Source organism: Phasianus colchicus, chromosome 24 (genome assembly GCF_987193195.1).
Source record: "Phasianus colchicus chromosome 24, bPhaCol1.hap1.1, whole genome shotgun sequence".
In the NCBI taxonomy this organism is placed as follows: Eukaryota; Metazoa; Chordata; class Aves; order Galliformes; family Phasianidae; genus Phasianus; species Phasianus colchicus.
The window spans coordinates 1,131,354-1,147,087 of NC_143459.1; the positions used below are offsets into that span (position 1 = coordinate 1,131,354).

At 48.8% G+C, this 15,734-nt stretch overlaps 2 protein-coding genes across 2 annotated transcripts; one reads left to right on the top strand and one right to left on the bottom strand.

Annotated features, from left to right (window-relative positions):
* Positions 1 to 1,534: 1,534 nt before the first annotated feature.
* On the top strand, positions 1,535 to 12,225 carry UBXN11 (UBX domain protein 11). The gene is made up of 12 exons (XM_090124238.1): positions 1,535 to 1,616; positions 3,064 to 3,164; positions 3,930 to 3,984; positions 4,912 to 4,988; positions 5,488 to 5,599; positions 6,977 to 7,194; positions 7,926 to 8,003; positions 9,270 to 9,390; positions 10,207 to 10,307; positions 10,527 to 10,600; positions 11,250 to 11,396; positions 11,983 to 12,225. Exons 2-12 carry the CDS (start codon positions 3,081 to 3,083, stop codon positions 12,146 to 12,148), a joined length of 1,233 nt encoding a protein of 410 aa, XP_089980364.1. The 5' UTR covers positions 1,535 to 1,616; positions 3,064 to 3,080; the 3' UTR covers positions 12,149 to 12,225.
* A 1,915-nt stretch (positions 12,226 to 14,140) lies between these two features.
* Positions 14,141 to 15,690, bottom strand: SH3BGRL3 (SH3 domain binding glutamate rich protein like 3). The gene is made up of 3 exons (XM_031595119.2): positions 15,535 to 15,690; positions 15,048 to 15,215; positions 14,141 to 14,653 (listed from the first exon to the last, which is right to left on the bottom strand). The coding sequence occupies exons 1-3, from the start codon at positions 15,580 to 15,582 to the stop codon at positions 14,588 to 14,590; spliced, it is 282 nt and encodes a 93-aa protein (XP_031450979.1). The 5' UTR covers positions 15,583 to 15,690; the 3' UTR covers positions 14,141 to 14,587.
* Positions 15,691 to 15,734: the final 44 nt, after the last annotated feature.

A 15,734-nucleotide genomic window follows, 5' to 3' on the forward strand; every position in this document is an offset into this window, starting at 1 on the left:
GAACCAGGCAGCAGCTGGGGATAGGGAAGGGGCCAGCATGCAAAGGAAAAGCTGCACAACGGGGGGGAGAGCTAAGAGATGACAAGGTTATGGATATGCGTAAAGCTCTTCAGCAAAAAATAAACCTTCAAACAAAAAGCAACATACAGAAGTGTTTAAACTTTGCAGCCTGCAGTGCAAAGCTCCTTTTACAACAAGCAGGGTTAAAGTAAAATAAATTGCTCTGGCTCCTGGCTGAAGGCAGAAATTCTCCCATCAGTTGGATCCCAGACCCCTAAGCACCGTTGCACCCCAGGGATGGGTCTGGCTGCTCCCCAACTTTTGGGGTGCCCGAGCAGTGGGTTTTCTCTTACCAAGCAGAGGGCGAGCAGGGCAAGCAGGAGGAGCAGGTGGGCACACTGGAGAGGCTGCATGGTCCAAGCTCAGTGCGCAGCTTGCTGCAATGCTTCCTCATCTGCTCACGGTGATTGCTATCAGAGCCTTTAAAGTGCAGCCGTGGCCCCATCTCACCAATCACACTTTCCTTCCTCATGCTGCTTCTGCAGAGCACAACCCATCACCCAGAAGGGACACCATAATTGGATCCATGGAAAGGCATTACTGGCGCTGCTGATGATGCAGGTGGGGGTGATGCTCTGAACAGGACATCCCAGCCACCATCTCCAGCAAAGGCAGTGAGCCCCTTGCCCTCCAGTTTCCAACACCATATAGCACTCCCTACATTGTGCCCCACACCTGTGTAGGGCCAGCACCAGTTACAGGCTCAAACCCTTTGCCTCAGCAGGAGGGTCTGCAAACACTGCACCATGTAATGAACGTCCTGCCCTGCAGTGAAGGATGGGAGCTGGGCCCAAGACACAAGCATGGCAGGTGGTCTGATCCTCATCACTGATGGTGGCAGGGCTCCCTTCAGCCCAGCAGTGTTTGCAGCACATTGCTGAGCTGCACCGCAAAACTGCCAGCAAACAACAGAAAACAGAACGGGCTATTTTAGGGCAGGTTGAAACGAGCAAAGCTACACCTGTTGCTGCGGCTTTCATTTCTGTGAGTGCATCACTGTGAGCCGTGCGCAGGGGCTGGCAGCTCAGAGTGCAGCACACTGAATGCTCTTGGCATTGCACCTCCTATTTCACTCCCAAAAAATCTGGAATGCAGAAAGTCCAATAGCCTTTTTGCCTGAGTACACAACTGAAAGACTGCTGATTTCTCAACCAGCCAGGTTCTGTTCTTGCAGCTTTCTCTGGCAGTCAGTGAATGCATAATAGATAAATTCCAACTTTCCTTCTTGTTTTCTTCATGTTTCCTTATGGAATACATAAGATAAGAAAATATTTGTTCCCATTTGTGATATTTCTGTCCTGGGCACCGCCGGAATTATTTGTTAAGGTAGCACGGTGGCCCGTGGTTATTTCTCCTCCACTCTCTCTTATTTCCCATTTTGTGGAGGTCCCTGAGCTCATTCCCACTTCATTGCGGTCAACTTTCAATAGGTACGAAGTGATGCGCGCTCTTTGCCGCGGTGCACGCCGGGACTTGTAGTCCTCGTCTGTCCGCCTCGCTCCACGTGACCGCGGCTCAGCCAATCACAGCGTCCAGACGTCGCCGTGACAACCCAGGTAAACAAGATGGCGGTGAGGGCGCTGAGAGCGGGGTGAGTGCTGCCTCGGGCCTCCCCGCGGAGCCAACGCCGAGAGGCTGGGGTCGGTTCTGGCCTTTATTTCACGTCCCATTGTGGTGGGAGGCCCTCAGGACGCCGTCATTGGCCTGCGGGAGCATTCGTGGCCATTTCTGCACTGTGCTGACTGAGGGGTGCAGGAACGCCCTGCCCAAAGGCACGCAGTGTGGGCTGGTGAGGAAGAATGCAGAGTTTGGGCCCCTCGGGACAGCCTTTTCCTTTATATTTTAGGAAACTTGCTCATCAAGCAATCCCTCTCCCCACAAAGCTAAGAAACCTATCCTCTTTTTTTATATATTCCCTGCTCACCATTTGTCATAGCAGGGCCCAGCTGAGCTGTTTGCTGGTAAGGCACTGCTCACCATCTGACACCTCTTGTGGTGAGCGCAGCTCTTCTTCCTACACGTCCACGATCAGATAAGTGGTGGAGGGTTTCGACGTCCTTGGCAACCCCCAGAACACATTAGAGCTTCATTTCATTTCACAGTTCTACTTTAGGTCATGTTTAGTCCTCTGCAGGCCTGTTAGATTAACAGCACAAAAGCCGTTCCTCTGCTGTCGGTGAAGTTTCCTGTTTCTGCTACTCCCAGATGTTGTACTTTTCGTTAAGGCAGCTCTGTGGTACTTTCTGTCTCTCTGTGTGGCACAGGATGTTCTGTACCAGCCTCACAGTCTCTTTCTGCCAGCCCCATTTTGTGTTCGTTCCGAGCGAACTGAGATTTTACATTCCTTTGGTTCTGTGCAGTAACAAATGCCCTCACCCACTCATTATTTTGAGAGTGTTTCTGGGAGAGAATAGCTTGGGGCCACTCTGCTTTCTCCTTCCCTCAGTGTAACACCTATATTTCTTTACCTGTTTTTGAAGAAGTCATATGCAAAATACTGACCTGTTTTCTTTCATACACTTTGTGCCTCTTCACAGGTGACACAGCCTGTCCCCTAGGGCAAAGAACCCAGTGCAAGGCAGCCTTCCCTTGCAAGGACAACACTAAAAAAGAATACATGACATCACCAAATGGCTTGGGTTGAAAGAGACCTTAAAGATCATCTAGTTCACCACTTTACAGGGTGAAGTCCCTCAAAGATAAGGGGGTTCTTGCCCATCATAGTCTCTCAGTGACAATCTGGTGTACTCAGTACCCCAGGCCAGGACTATTTTGTGTTGTCTCCCCCTCACGTACACAGCATGCTGCCAGTGACGTAGCCACCTCCCTACCAAGAGCTCTCAAAGATAAGAGCTGAGGGATTTCCACCCCACACCCACCAAAACTACCCTTTTCTTACCTGCTTTGGTAGAACAAGAGCTCATGTGTGGGTTTCCTTATGGTGCAGATAAGCCTTCAGCATGAATTACCTTTCTAGAGGTAACGTTGTATTTGTGCTTTCAGGTACAGTTCCCACTGACATGGAGCTCATGTCATCCATGATGCAAAAAATCAGTTTGTTGGAACAAAAAATAGATAAACAAGCACAAGAAATCCAATTGAAGGTAAAAGTTCTGGCCTTACCAGGCCTGTTCTGTGTCTTGCTTTAACTTTTCAAGCCAGGATAATGATACACTATTTAGACACAGTTTGGGCTAGAACAAGTTAATCCATAGCCTGCTCTGTTAATTAGACAGGTTAGCCTTTGTAAAACAACAGAGCAGTCATATCTGTCCTTGACATGGAAGACTGAACAGCCCTTACTGCTCTGATCCTACTGTGACTTTATAAAGTAATGACTCTCAGCATCCTTTCACTAAAATCTGTTTGGTTTCAGACTCTTTTCTTTCTTTTGCATTCTGAAAACAAAACAAAGCAACCAGTGGTTTAGACAAGAAAAGTATTCTTAGAACATGTCTTTTTGTAATACTTTTGAGAATAAATACTGTTTAGTTTAGAATAAATAGCAATGGGTTGGGGTTTTTTTGTGTGGTTTTGTCTTGTTTTCTAACAGATGGTGACAGAGATCTTGGTCTGCTTTCTAGATCAGCCACTAACAGGCCTAAGTATGAGCTGCATTCTTGTGCAGATGGAAGCGGGAGATAGGTTAGCAATGTCCCCAGTCTAATATTGGAGCAGTGTATTATATCCCACCCCTCTGCTGAGTCACAAATTAAGACATTTGTGAGGCCATTCTGACCCTTATTTTGGCTATCAGAGAGAGAGCATGTGCAGCACTGCCTCACCCAGCAGGACTAATTATGCAAACTGCATCAAGGTCCTGAAAGCAGAGGATCTTAACAACATCATTATTCATTCTGATCTTGAAGGACAGGAAGATTGCGGAGCTTGAGGAGAAGATGAAGACTCTTCAGAAAGGAGAAGGTAAAAATTGTTTGACCCTTGGCACCTTGCTCTTACCCATGGGAGAGTTACAGGTCTCCTGGCACTGCTGCAGATCAGGCTTGGAGACCTTCCCTCTCAGCCATCCCTGCCTCAAAAGCTTATGAGCCTCTTCCATGGGTGGTGTCAGTTACACACACGGTGCTGTTTGCCAAGGTAGATCCTCACTTCATCAGTTGTTCTGCTTTTCTGGTGCAGCACTAGACATTATTTCCTGACCTATTTTCTGTGCCTTAATAAGTTTCCATGAGCACAGAACAACCACAAACCTGAGGATGGTTTGTTGGGAAAAACAAAAACAAACAAACAAAAAAAAAAAACAACAAACAGAGCAACTCAAAGCTAAACAAAACCAAAAATTGACTTGCAGTCTCAAACAGCACTTACAGCTCCAGGCTCACTCGTTTGCAAGGCAACTCAATGCTAAAATAAGCTCAGCTTTAAGTGAGTCACTGAAGCTCTTCTGCTCCTCAATTCCTTGGAATCCAGTAACTCTCCTGCTGATCCCACACATGTTTCCTGTCATGGCTGAACTACCTTCTTAGTGTAAAGCTGTGATGCATCTCTATTTCCTGAGCAGAGAACACAAAGAAGCCTGTCGAACCACAACTGTGTTTTGTACCTCGTCATACACTGTGCCAGCTACGAAGCCTAGGGTTCTGGATCCAGCTTTGGTGGACATCTGCTGATTTTTGAATAGGTCTCTTAGGACCAAGCCAAGCAGCTCTCAGTGTACAACAGTGAACAGCACCACTCACCATCAGCTTCCCATAGCATAAAATTTCAATAGTGTTTTACAGTTTACCGATGGTGCAGGAAGACTGCTGGGGCTTCCACATTCTGTAACATGGGTTACTGGTTAGGTCTTCTTTAAGGCTATGCATAATAAAAGCAGACCTTCCCTCTCAGATGCTCCTGACTCATCCACAGCAGAGGATCTGGAAAGGAGGTGCCTTCAGCTGCAGACTCAGGTCTGGGAGATGGAGGTGAGATGCCTGCTTTACTTGCTCCAAGCCATTTGCACCTTCGGTTTGAGATTGTTGCAGTCCCAGACTGCCTGGTTCTTTTCAAGCTGCCACTGTGATAACCACAAATTCTCTCTTCACTTCTCTGAAAGAAAATAACAAGCTGAGTGTGAACTACAGGGTAGTATATTATTATTATATTATACTCAGATTTTATACACTTGCCTGCTGCAAGTCTCATCATTTTGATTTCCAGGGCTGTGGAAACAACCTACACAGCTACTAGACTCTTGGGAGACTACTGTATCACTCCAGATAGTTTAATCCTTCCTCCCTTTTGCCTGCTTCTAGTAGAGCTGCTACTTCTGCTGCCAGTGAGTTGGCAGCTTGCCAACCCTGATATAAACCTTCTTGTTCACCTCCACTTCTGCTTCTCACTATTGCAGCCAAGCACTGTGAGGCTACTTTGTCTAGTTTCTAGCTCTGGTCTACAACACTGACTTATCCTTTCCTCTTACAGAGGTTTCTAAATGACTATGGTCTGATCTGGGTTGGAGACAGACACAAAGAGCTGGAAGATGTGGAGTCACTCAAAGATGACGAACTGCTGGCAAAGAAGTTCTGGAAGCCAGGTAAGGCATCAGTGCTCTTTGCTAAAGCAGCCTTCCTAGCTCCTGCTGCATGCTTAGGGAAGGTATGATACTCCTTAGAGTAGATAAGCAGGTCATAAGAATCTGTGATCTTGTTCTGAGGTCTTCACTGACGTCCATCTCAGGGTTAGAGACATGGAACAATTTAACAGGAGCTGGGACAGGCAGAGCACTGTATTCTATATACATCTATATTTTATAAACTTCATCTGGGGAGAAAGGAAAGATCTTGATGGCTCAGCCATTTAGAAGAATACCTTCATAGCAGCTGCTTCCTGAACAGTTCACATACCCTGAATGTTTGAAGCTTGATTGCTCTAAAAACACTGACGTAAAATGGGTGGAAAACAGAACCAGATGCTTTGTGTATTTAGTAGCCATAGCAACTTACCCGTATTGTCTGGCTCCATCAGAGTATTGTTTGCCTTTCCTCCCAGCCACCATGTGAGTGGTTTAACTGGGACCTGATTGTGCTGTATGGGGTCCAAGCATATTTGGCAAAGTGGTAACAGAGGAAAAAAAAGAACACTACTTGGGCTATATAACTGTTGCTACTAACTAACAACTGTGCAAATACTAGTTTGTTAATCTAATCCCTTAGATGAAGGAAGGAAGAAGACGTGAAAAGCAGTAGAAATATTTTCATACTTTTCAAACTGCTTACCCTTTTTAAGGGAGATTTCCCCCCCTCTTATTTAAAGCTTTTTTTCCCCGCTCTTAATCAAATCTCAGAAAATCAGAACAGAAATACCAAAGGTCTTACCCTCTGTTTCATTTTCTCTTTTCATTTCATTCTTCTGTCCCACTGTAATGCTTTCACTGCTTCGCCCTATCACCCTCCTCAAACACCCTTTGCAGCGTCCCAGCAAGAGAGAAATAAATCTGCTGTAGTGAGAAGTGCTGGTGGTTCAGAGCATGCAGCCACACTGACATTTCTTCAGCAAATCTGCCCTGGTCCATTTAGCCAATTTAGATTACTCATTCCTCTCTGTGCATTTTGCAGCACCACATTAAGGGTAAACACTTAAGAAATTACAACTGAAACCAAGTTGCTGAACAGTTGGCTGCACCTTAGCTAGTGGCTGCTATGCTCACTTGTAGGTGAAGGCTGTTTTTCTGCTAACATGCCCCTGCAGTTTTGCACACACCCACGTAGATCTGGCAGCCCTGAACCACGGCAAGATTGTTGCACCACGCTTTTCAAAGGAAAGGTGACACATGAAAGGCAGCAATGACAGCTCCAAAATGTTGGGATGAGAGGCTCCTCAGACACATCCACACAGAGGTGAAAGCTGCTCCTTCCCCATAACTGGGGAAAAAAATCTCCTTCCCCCCATAACTCTGCTCTTTCTGCCACAGGTGAGGCAGTTGTTTCCAAACACCAGGTTGATTTTGATTTAATCTTGGAAAACGTGAAGGGTTTGAACAGGCTGGCTGGAGATGGTGTCTCTCACATTGAGCACACACCAGGAGGAGCTCGGCTGAGGCAGCCAGAACCCCTCCCTCTGACACTGTATCAGAATGGGATCGTCATGTTGGATGGACCCTTTCGCTCCTATGAGGAACAGTCTGCTCAGGTACGAAAAACTTTGTGCAGGAGTCAGACATGGAGCCACCCTGCTGTGATTAACTGTGCATCAGCAAAGGGAACTTGGAAGAACAAGGCTGGTGTTCTTGGGGACTGAGATGAGTGAGATCATCTCAGTCCCCAAAACGAGCAGCTAACGAGACCTCCAGTCTTCACATCCCACTGCCCTGCTGGGATGCCTGTGCTGTTCTGCAGCACAGTTGGAGAAATCACAGTGCAAACTGCTGCCATTCACAATAAGTCTCCTCCAACCCTGATGGAGTAGATGGAGTAGCAGCATTAAACACTGGCAGAAAAATCTTGTGGCTTTTTTGTTGTTGTTGTTGTTTTTCCCAATTGGCTGGAAACAGAAATGCTGAGGTGCTAACAGAATGAATCCTGTTCTTAGCCCTGCCATCAGAATGGTCCCAAAGAATGGTTATCAATCAGGTAATAGGTGCTTTATACATAAAAGTATAAATATATATATATATATATATATATATATATATATAAACAAACCTTAAACCTGTTCCCAGCACACCTTTAAAAATCAACTGAGCAGCATTTTTTATTTATTTATTTATTTTTTTAATGAGAGGGAGAGTCTGGGTGCAGACTTCTTCTTTTTGCACAGCAGAAATATTACAAACAGGAGCAGCCCAGGATGTAAATATTAGTCATCAGATAAATAGAAAATCAGAGGTATGACCATGAATGAGCTGTCATTTTTTGTTTCAGCAATGCCTGCAGGATATTATGGATGGTTATTTCCCTTCAGAGTTGCAGGCACGCTACCCAGATGGTGTCCCTCTGCAGGTAAGCAGTGCAAAGCTCTGCTCTCATGGGGTTTTTGGAAGAAATGGCTCTTTTTTTCCCAATAAAGTTGTCCAGATTTCTTTCACCAAACTACATGTTCCCTGTAGCAATCTCTGGTTGAGGTTTCTGAATGCAGCATGCAAGAAGCTAAGTTCTCTGCATGTGTGTATGGAAGTGGTGAGGAACACACCTGCCTGAGCCGTTACAGGATGTAGGTGAGCAGTTGTGCATCAGGGCTGAACAGTTTCTCTGCCTGGCTGCATCTTGGCTTGGATCAAGACTCGTGAGAGCACAGATTGGCTTTGTAGAAGAGGAGTGGTATATGCAGCACCTGAAGAGCTGTGCAACAGCAACATCTCAACTAGTTCTCCTGGAAGAGATTCTAAAAACAGATTGTATAAGTATATCTAGCAGAGTTTGCAGAGTTTAATTTGCAGTAGTTTAAATGGGTTTGGCCACCTGCAGTCCTTTTGGGCCCAATTTCTTTCTAATTTTCCAAGAATGGCAAAAAGCCAAGGCCACATTTTCAGACTGAGGGCCTCAGAGGACTCTGATTTAGGTCTCTAAGTGACTCTGAAATGTAAGCAGGCATAGGCAGAGGGGTGCACCTGCCACCACCAAGAAGAAAGCAGGGCACATCTGTACAAATAGGTCAGCTTGTGGGGGTGGTGGTTGGAAAACCAGATGGAAGGGGAGGGACTGTGCAGGGCTCTTGCATGTGTGGTTGCCTGTAGCCAGCTTATTGCCAACAGGCAACAGCACAGTACTAAAGCCCAGGCAGAAAGAGTGGCCCTCTTTATACAGTTTTTCCCACTGCTGGGGGCCTCAGTCTGGCACTGTCCCTTTGTTGGAGCCATCCATCAGATTCCACTGCAACTTCTGCAGTGCAGTATGAGTGATAGTAAATCCCCCTCCACTTCCAAATAGCTGCTTTCACATCATAGAGAGCATTTTCAAGCATGGAAACAGACAGAAGAAAGGTCAGGCCTGCACACATTTTTTACAACCTAGGGAAAGGGGATGGCTGTCCAGTTCTTGTTGAGACATTGAACTACACTGAGGCCCGGATAGTCCAGGATCTAGCAGGATTTGCTTTGTTATAAAGCCTAGAGGAACTGGAGATGTGTTTCATTGGGTTTGGACAGCTGGAGCAGCTCCCAAGGAAATATCTCAGTTCCATTTGGGATTTACTGCTCGAGGTTGCTTTAGTTTATAATTTTCTGATACAGAGAGCCTTGCTTATAGCAATCGGCCTTAATCCAACAGGTCACTGACAAAAGAGATGTGGTATTTCAGGAGGGAGACCTTCCTGGGAGTTTTCCTGGCCATGGCCAAGTTGTTGGCCATTCAAAACTAAGCAAGGTGGAGGAACCCACCGAGATCCCAGGTAAGTTCCTACACCTATCTTAAAAATGCATCTCCCAGAGAGAAGAACTGAAACCTCACTGGGGCAGTCCAGCTAGCAAGAAGTGAATGGGTGGGGTCTCAAAGAGGAAGGCAACACTTCTGAGTCAAAGCTTCACCTTTTCTTAGCATCAGAGGATGCCAAGGGAATCATGCATTCTTTGAATGAGGTCAGGCCTCATATTTCCTCATTTTGCTTCTGGGTTCTAGCAGTCTGCATAAGCAAAGCTGAGATACTGTGCTTGGCTGGAGAGCCAAACGTGGTCAGCCAGGTAGGCAGAAAACAGTAGAGCTATGGATGCATAACTAAACAACCTGTATACATGCACTGCCCTCAGCAGCATCTTCATATTTATATACATTAATACTCTTGCTTATCTCAGAGACATTCACAAGCAGAGAAGTTCCCTTTATTAGTGGGAAAAAAATAGCTGCCCACTGACACCACACCAAAAGGAACCGACACAACTGCAAGATGAGCAATTTTCCAAGCATGTAAGAACTGCCACAGTATCAGACCTTCCTGTTTGCAGCAGAGATAACAGGGTTTCTGCCTGTTACACATTGCAGGTGTGAGCTGCGCAGTTGCTCACTGGTTACACTGGCAATCACAACATTAGCAGGCCAGAAAGTGGGACAACCTGCAGCTGGGGACCAGGAGCCAGCATCCACATGGCCAGGAGAGGGTAGAGCTCTCTCTGTCAGATGTGTTCTGCTCCCTTTTCACTAAATCAGTTTATTCTGAGGGAGAATTCTGTAGGTGTATGATCTTTTTGACATATTCCCTCTTCTCTGGCAGGTCCCAAACCCTCTCTGAAGCAGTTTTGGAACAAATATTCTAAGTCATCAATGCAAAGCGAAGCAATGGCCACCCAAGACACAGTCAGAGCAACGCAGCAGGTATGAATGTGCCCAAACAACACCCCAAGGAGCAGGCTGGCACGGTTCCTCAGGCTCAGTGCCATGCATGCAACCACACCTCCTCCTCCTAAACTCCTCTTCCCCAAATGCTCCATCAGAGCACACATGCAGCACTTTGGCACCTGCTCCTAGTCTGTTCTGGCTCTGGTTTATCTCTGCATAGAACAGGTGGTGATACTCACCTGGGTTTGGTTGCAGAACTCTGATGGGGTGCGGAGCAGCAAAGAGATCATGGTGGGGACACCCAGGCTGCCTGCCCTGCAGAGGTACAGGTACACACATCGCTGCCCATCAGCAATCCCTCCTATTTCAGGTTGTTTTTGTTTTTTTTTTTTTTTCCAGGGGTTTCTGCCCATTGATTTTAAACCTTGGGAATAATTAGGAAAAAAAAAAAAGCCATATTTGGTTTTTTGGAAAAAAACTGCCAACTTTTACATCTCTAACAAAATTTCTGTTGTTCAGTGTAATTTATGGCAGTGAAATACTTTTTCTGACAGCAAGACAGGGTTTAAGAATTTAAAGCCAACTGAAGCTGTTAACTAAAAGGGAGAATCCCTCCAGGAAACTGATGTGCAAGTGGGAGGTGACATAAACAGTGCATTTTCACTCAGTCTTCTGGGCAAGATAAGACCCAAATAGCTAATGAAAAAATCCCAAGCAGATTATTTTTAATCAAAAAAGTAGGGCAGAGATCTTGCCAGACAACTCTGATCTAAAATAATAAAGCAAAAAAAGGTCAGCAATCCTCTTCTCAAGGCGGCTTTTAAGCAGTGAAAGCAAAGTGGCAGCTGGGTCTGTGGGCCAAGTGAAGCCTTGCTCATCTCAAGCACATTCCCAGATGGAAAGCTCTTCTCCCCGTTCAGATGACCCCAGCACACCAGAGCCCTCACTCCTTAACTGAGACAGCTTTCTGACCTCCAGTTTAGAGAGAGCTGAAGAGACTGGAGCTTCTGCCCCTCAAGTCTGCACTCTCCGCATCAAATCTGAGAGTGGGGAGCAGATGTATGTCATAAAGATGCTGTTCTCAGAGACAATAGGGGACCTGCGCCAACACCTTGCCCATGCCAGGTAGGACTCTTGCCCTCCTTGCTCCCCACCCTGCTCCATCCATCTCCAGGGGAGGTTCTGCTGCTGCTCAGGGCCCTGGAGCCATGTTTGGAGCAGAGCAGCCTGCACTGAGCAGGGCTGGGTCCTGGGCACTCTCTGCTGCTTTGGCTCCTCTTGACACCAGAGCTGCTCTCTAGCTGGCAGGGATTTGCTCAGAGCACCTGATACACATCTTTGACAAAAAGCTGATGCATCACAAGAGATGTCTTTTATCCTCTCAAAACTAACAGTTCCGGATGGCTGGGGGGACCTTTCTGGTCTTCACTCATCATTGGTTGTAGCTCTTGCCTCTATCCAAGCCCATGCTGAGCTCACTTCTGCTGGGATGGAACAGCTTCCTTCCCACTGCAGCTGTGAAGCTTGGAATGGCTGCTCCGTGCCTGGCTACGTGCAGTTTGGGCAGGAAGCCTTTTTTTCTGCTTGGCCTGCACTTGCAAAGCAGCCTCTCCCTCTGCTCTTAAGTAACTGCAATTGGATGAGCCACAGCATCTCTTCAAAATCTTAGGGGATGCTGTGCATAGGAAAAGATTGTGCTGTTCTTTCCTAGGGGTGGAGATTCCGACTCATACGAGATCATCAGTACCTTTCCCCAGAGGGTGTATGCGGACAACTCCAGGAGCCTGCAGGAATGTGGGCTGATCCCCAGTGCCTCCTTGCTGCTGCGGAGAAGAGACCCCTTCCCACCAGAGGGGACGGGGCTGCAAACAGCCTAGCAGCTCCTCTGCAGGAGGAAAGAGCTATCTTGCACTGTTAGCTGAATTACAACATCCCCCTGGCTGGGAAGAGAGCAGAGTTGTCTTTCCAGATCTAGTTTCATTGTGCCGTTACCTGGGATGGAGAGCAAGGTTCCTTCTTCGATCTCTCCCTTTAGCAGAGTGCCGCATGCCAGCCTGTGTTCTGCTGCCCCCCAGGTGGATGGTTGCTCTTCCCCAGATCAGGTGGACTGCTGTCACAGGGATTTCTGTTAGCTCAAGGTAGAGGACTGGTTTCTCACCTCTGCTGGAGGTTATACTAGCTGATCTCTGCTCAGGGAAGGCTGCCAGCTTTGCACTGGTACCAGGGCAGTTGCTTAGCTGGACTCAGGGATTCTCTACAGCAGCAGATATCTGGGCAGGACAGACAAACAGCAAGGGTCAATCTACTTTCCACAGAGTTGCTGCCCAGAGATTTCAACGGCATTTATACCAGAAGTAATACAGGCTCAGTTATATGGTCTTCAGCAATGGCTTTGGGCCGTTCCAATACTGGGACTGAGCCAGCCTCCTTTCAGCCAGGAGATCCTGCTGCTGGGTTTCCTGGACACGAGCAACTCCTTTCCTTGGACAGCCCCCAGCTGCAGAGGGGCTGAGGCTCACAGCCACATGGAGCCAAGCCTGCTGCGGCTTCAAGCTGCTGCCTTCCTCCCTCCCAGCCTGCTGCTCTGCTGCAACAGGACACCGTGTCACTGGAGAAGAGCATAATCCCTTTGCTTCTTCTCTGCTGAACCCTGAGAGTGAAGCATCTTCCTCTCCTGTAGGCTGGGGCCACGCTCTGCAGGCCCCTTTCTGTGCACATTCTTCCCATTTCAGTTCTGACAAGTTCCCACTTGACTCCCAGCTGATAACACTCCCACACGTGCAAGGCAGCACCTTCTGGCAGCTTCCCTTTTAGCAGAAGCCCAACATGTGCCATCACCCAGCCCTCTTTAAAGGCTCCTGATGAAAACATCTCTTTGGTTGCAATTTCCACTTTCATTAAGTTTCAAAGGAGCAGCTAGAAATAGGGCAGGGTGGTCTGATCACTTCCTGGGGCAGTTCTGCTTTCCCAGTCCCCTCTGACCAGGGCTGAGCCACACACATCTCACAGCTGCCTCCACAGCCTCCCTGCAATCAGTGACTCAATGCCTGCAGCTGTCCGCTAATTTCCTCCCTTTTCCACACTCTTGTATTTGCTTTAACAGACCCCTCTTACAGGGCGCTGCCCTTTTGCAGAGAGCTGGTCTATAACCAGCCAGGTAATTCCAGTTCTGTATTTTGCCCCTGGCTCTGGCTGCAGCTGTCCCTTCCTCAGGCTGTTTTTACCACGCATAGCAGTAGGCTGCTTAAGAGAGGAACCTGCCACTGCTGCTCTGTTGGATACTGAGACAAGTCCCAGGAGCCCTTCATTAGCAGCAGCGGTCTGAGGCATTAAGATCTTTGTCAAGCTGCAGTAGCACAATCACCTCAGCTCCTCCAAGATGGAACTGACTTAGAATCATTATGTAGGCTATTTAACCCGTCAAAATAAAAGCAATTTAAAAGGAACCCATGAGTACCAGCACAAAAGATACAGTAACATTTAATAGCATCTCGGAAGACAACGCTGGTTATAAACTCGCTTTTTGGCAGGAAAACAAAATGCACTTGGTCCAGGTTGCAAAAAGCCAACAGAAAACAGGAAGGATAAGATAGCTGGAGCATGAGCTGTTGTGAAGCAGCCCTGAGCCATCAGTGCTCACCAGGGAGCCCTCACACTACAGCAGAGAGCACTGATGGAGCAGTGCAGGTCCCAGCTCCAGGCCCGCCCGCTCCCAGCCTGTCAAAGGACACCTCAGCCCCAGCCTGCTCCCCGGTAGGTGGTCAAACCCAGCTTTGTGCAGTATTTCTGCATTAAATTATTAAAAAACAAAACAAAAAACTTAGTTGCCATGATCTGTGCAGTTGAGATGAAAGTTTTTTTTTTTAAAAAAAAAAGAAAGTGAGGCAGCAAGATTTACAATTTTAACAGCAACTAGGAGGAGTGGGAAGTAACATGCAACCCTAAGCCCTTCCCTCCTAAAGCAGAAGCTCTCCCTGTAGAGGAGAAGGCTGACGGACAGCTGCACTTCACACAGCCCGAGAGGCTTTGCTGTTTACAGAGGCACTGGAAGCTGCAGTGTGAGCCAGGCCCAGCTCTGTTCTAAGGCCATGCGCAGCGAGCGTCGGGCTTTCTTTGGATCCCTCTGAGATGACATCGGGGTTAGGCAGGAAGGAATCGTAGGCAGCTGCAGTGAGTGGTTTTGGTCACGGGTTTCCTGGTGCTGGAATACAAGTCGTGGTGCCAGGACAGCGCTGACAACCTGGAAGTGAAGATGGTCGGAGATGGGGGTGCTCAGGAACGCAGGTAGAGTCCAGGACGGGCGGAGAGCCTGCAGGTCAGGCCAGCTTCAGGAACTCCTGCAGGGTGTTTTGTTCCACCGCTTCCACAAAGAGCTCATAATCCTGCAGGGAAGAAAGAACCCGGTTGCTCACAAGCAAGAGGCACGCAGCCCCAATGCCTGTGTGCTGCACGCTCCCTCCAGGCGGGCAGTGCAGTCCTCCCAGCACCCAACACAAACGTGCGCAGCGCTGCTGCCAGGAGGTCACGTGGAAGATGATGGGGCAAAGCCATGACAGCCCCACACAGCACAGCCCCACTGCCCGTGGGCACACACAGCCACCCCAGCACTGCATTGTGCTCCAAATGCAGATTAACACTGACTGCCTTTTGTCCGTGCACCTCAAGGGGAAACACCTTTCAGAAAGCATCCCGGGGGCATCTGTAGCAAAACCAAGGGGATAACATCATTGCCCTCTAATCCAGCTCTCACAGCACCAACCCCCAGCACAGCCTTACCCCGCAGTACTGGTCTCCATTGACAATCTGGGGTGGGATGGCTTTGGGGTTGCCCGCCTTTGCCCTCATCTCCTCCCGGAGAGCGTTGTCCTGGGAGATGTCCACCAGCTCGTACTTGATGTTCTTCCCATCGAGGATTCTGGTCACTTCGCTCTGCTGGGATTTGATCTGGAAGCCGGGCGGCAAAAGCAACGTTATCGGGATGTGGGGAGGAGCTCCGAAGGGTGAACGCACACTCAGCGCATCAGCCTACACCTGGCCGGGGGGGCCTCTGTCGGGCGGGGGGCACGCAGCACAGAGCTGCGAGCAGAGCAGAGCAGGTGGGGACGGGGACCGGGAGAAACACACGGGAGAGCAGAGGGAACGCCAGGATGGGGCGGGGTGGGGAGGGTCGTATCTCCATCGGAAGGGACGCCCGCCCGCCCGCCCGGGGAAGGGAACCCCGCGGCGCCCAGCCCTGCCCCAGCCGCACCGCGCAGCCCCTCACCTCCCGAGAGCCGGTCACCGACGTGCTGTACACCTTCAGAGCGCTCATGCTGCGGCCGCTCCCTGCGCACAGCCCGGCGGGGGAGGCTCGGAGGGCGGGCGCGCGCCGGCACCGCCCTGCACGTGACTGCAGCGACCAATGGAGCCGGCGGGCGCGGGCATGCGGGGCTGCCGCCAGCAGGGGCCCGGCCCGGAGCGCTC

Bases quoted from the DNA above. Each gene is read 5' to 3' on its own strand.
- UBXN11 (XM_090124238.1), top strand. From the start codon at position 3,081: ATGGAGCTCATGTCATCCATGATGCAAAAAATCAGTTTGTTGGAACAA. The intron at 10,308-10,526 runs GTATGAATGTGC...GTTTGGTTGCAG, and splicing joins CAGTCAGAGCAACGCAGCAG to AACTCTGATGGGGTGCGGAG. The intron at 11,397-11,982 runs GTAGGACTCTTG...GTTCTTTCCTAG, and splicing joins CAACACCTTGCCCATGCCAG to GGGTGGAGATTCCGACTCAT.
- SH3BGRL3 (XM_031595119.2), bottom strand. From the start codon at position 15,582: ATGAGCGCTCTGAAGGTGTACAGCACGTCGGTGACCGGCTCTCGGGAG. The intron at 15,216-15,534 runs GTGAGGGGCTGC...CCCGGCTTCCAG, and splicing joins CGGTGACCGGCTCTCGGGAG to ATCAAATCCCAGCAGAGCGA. The intron at 14,654-15,047 runs GTAAGGCTGTGC...TCTTCCCTGCAG, and splicing joins ATGGAGACCAGTACTGCGGG to GATTATGAGCTCTTTGTGGA.